Raw genomic sequence first — 3,031 nt, 5'->3', positions numbered from 1 at the left:
GCCTTCACGACATGGCGGTGGCGGCAACAACAATACTACAGCGAGGATAAAAGTTACGCCTTCTTTCTTTGGGTGGACATTTGGGCGGCTTTATGCAAATCTTCCCAGATCGTGACGTAGGTATGTGGGGGCGTGTTAGAACGAGCCGTTTTAGGTAGGCGTGGCAGACTCTTAACTTTTATAAAGAATATCTCTTTGGATTTGAGACTTTAGTCTTTGCAACTTTACAGATCTTCTTTATGCACCAAGAGCTTGTAACACTCCAAAGAGAAAGGAAAAATTGAAACCGCATCATATGACTCCTTTAAAATATATTCTTAAAGGAACAGTTCACCTAAAAATGTTAATTTGCTGAAAATCTACTCACCCTCTGACCATCCAAGTTGTAGAGGAGTTTGTTTCTTCATCAGAACAGATTTGGAGAAATTTTGCATTACATCACTTGCTCACCAATGGACCCTCTGCAGTGAATGGGTGCCGTCAGAATGAGAGCCTAAACAGCTGATAAAAACCATGATAAGCCACATGACTCCAGTCCATTAATTAACGTCTTATGAAGTGAAAAGCTGTTTGTTATAATATATATATAAAAAAACATCAGAAAGATGTTTTAACTTTATTTCTGTCAGTAATACATAATAACGTGATTAGAACTGTTTTGGACTCCTTTTGCTTGTAAACAGTGCTTGATCTGTGGATATTTCTCTCCTGATTCAGATTAGATGACTTTTTAATTGGAAAAAGCAATAATATGTATAGAGGACTTGTATTTTAGCTAGAAGCATGGTTTAAAGTTAAAAAGCCTAAAAGATGGATTTCTTTCTTACAAACATTGTCGTGTGGATTGCTTGTGGATTATTGTGATGTTTTTATCAGCTGTTTGGACTCAGCTGTTCTGACGGCACCCATTCACTGCAGAGGATCCATTGGCGATCAAGTGATGTAATTCTAAATTTCTTCAAATCAGTTCTCATGAAGAAACTCATCTACATCTTGGATGGCCTGAGGGTGAGTACATTTGAGCAAGTTTTTATTTTTGAGTGAACAATTCCTTTAAAGATAGAGTACCACTTTAATTAATAGCATTTAGAAGAAGAGTTATTGTTATTGTGTTTTTGTGATTCTTAAGCATATGTTTTTATGTTAAGGCCCAAAGCTCCCTGTCCTGCATCTGCTAACTCAAACCCAAACAGGTTTGCACAGAAGTTTGGGAGTACAGATCGCTGTCCTCGCTGCTCTAAAGCGGTTTATGCAGCAGAGAAAGTCATGGGCGCTGGAAAGGTAAAACTACAGCTAAAATTAAAGCAAGAAGCTGACTCAGAGTTTTGATACATTATACTCTGATATAATATGAAATATATTAATATTAAACCATTCAAACTGAAATAAGCATATTTTGAGAACGTGTTCCCTTCTCAGCACTTCTGCAATATGCTGCTGTCACAGGTCAGCGCTGTGTAAAGCACATTTCACCGTAGTAATTTATCAGACTGTGACTGGTTCTGATCCAACAGCCCTGGCACAAAACCTGCTTCCGCTGTTTATTGTGTGGGAAGAGCCTGGAATCCACCACGGTGATGGATAAAGATGGAGAGCTCTATTGTAAAGGTACAATCCATCAAATGAGACAGCAAGGTCTCTGGCCAGCTCAATCTCATTAATATCACTTAACCAATCAATAGATACTCTGTTTTGAGTTTATTTCTGACAATTGTGCAATTATCTCTCGCAATTCTGAGAAAAAAAGGCTGCAAGTACCATTTTTATGTTTGTTCCATGGTAGAAACAGCACTTCTGCAATATGCTGCTGTCACAGGTCAGCGCTGTGTAAAGCACATTTCACCGTAGTAATTTATCAGACTGTGACTGGTTCTGATCCAACAGCCCTGGCACAAAACCTGCTTCCGCTGTTTATTGTGTGGGAAGAGCCTGGAATCCACCACGGTGATGGATAAAGATGGAGAGCTCTATTGTAAAGGTACAATCCATCAAATGAGACAGCAAGATCTCTGGCCAGCTCAATCTCATTAATATCACTTAACCAATCAATAGATACTCTGTTTTGAGTTTATTTCTCACAATTGTGCAATTATCTCTCGCAATTCTGAGAAAAAAAGGTTGCAAGTACCATTTTTATGTTTGTTCCATGGCAGAAATGGGCTTCCATAGAAATTTGCATTAAAACTTAAAATAAAAAAATAACACGGTGTTTGTAAAATATTGCTGAACACTACATTCTCAGAAAAAAAAGGTACAAAGCTGTCACTGGGTTGGTATTCTAGGGTACAAAAGCTAAAAGGTACATCTTTGTACCTTATTTACCTCTAGATGGTATCGCCCCAGTGACAGTCTTTTATCATACCTTTTATCCTGAGAGTAATTTAATATTAACCATGACGTATTTTATTATTCAGAACTAAGATTTGCCAACAGATTTCTCTTTTTTATTTATTTTTTCCCCAGTTTGCTATGCCAAAAACTTCGGTCCAAAGGGGCGTGGCCTGGGGAACCTGGGTGTGGTCGAGGAGAATGATTGACAAGTTTAGTCCAACCCAATGCAGCTGCTTTTTCACTGCACACAACATCGGTTAAGGCTAGAAGGGATACGCATGGCGCTACTGGGCATGCGCACATCAATATAGCGTAATTTTGTCACAATGTACAACAATAATGACTATTTTTTCATTATTGTAAGGGGTAGGTTTAGGGTTGGGGTAGGTGTAGACGTTAATAACACACGATCTAATAGGTAGAAATTTCATTGTTCGTTTCCGGTCGGAAACGATCTTATCCCTTCATGTTAAATTGGAACAGGGGTATTTTAAGATTTAAAAAATGCACACACTTCAGCTTTAACCCCTTAACTGTCACCCTTAAATTTTTATAATTCATGAACGAAAACATTTTGTAACATGATATTGATGTACCATTTTCATGGTAATGCAATGTTTGATTTTAAAATGGGTTTCAAAAGATGAATTTTGAGATTTAAAGTTTTCAACTGATATATAATTTCTGATGATTTCTAAAG

At 37.6% G+C, this 3,031-nt stretch overlaps 1 protein-coding gene across 1 annotated transcript in view; it reads left to right on the top strand.

Annotated features, from left to right (window-relative positions):
• The window catches only part of csrp3 (cysteine and glycine-rich protein 3 (cardiac LIM protein)), a 5,627-nt gene extending 3,021 nt beyond the window's left edge, over window positions 1-2,606 (top strand). The window contains exons 3-5 of the mRNA XM_016559709.1: window positions 1,149-1,281; window positions 1,515-1,608; window positions 2,464-2,606. Coding sequence (XP_016415195.1) covers window positions 1,149-1,281; window positions 1,515-1,608; window positions 2,464-2,537 — 301 coding nt within the window. The 3' untranslated portion in view covers window positions 2,538-2,606. The remainder of the gene's footprint in view (window positions 1-1,148; window positions 1,282-1,514; window positions 1,609-2,463) is intronic.
• Window positions 2,607-3,031: the final 425 nt, after the last annotated feature.

The sequence above is a fragment of the Sinocyclocheilus rhinocerous genome, unplaced genomic scaffold, assembly GCF_001515625.1.
Source record: "Sinocyclocheilus rhinocerous isolate Xijiao unplaced genomic scaffold, SAMN03320098_v1.1 scaffold1002, whole genome shotgun sequence".
In the NCBI taxonomy this organism is placed as follows: Eukaryota; Metazoa; Chordata; class Actinopteri; order Cypriniformes; family Cyprinidae; genus Sinocyclocheilus; species Sinocyclocheilus rhinocerous.
The sequence above is the reverse complement of the archived record's forward strand: the minus strand, read 5'-3'. Positions and strand labels throughout refer to the sequence as shown.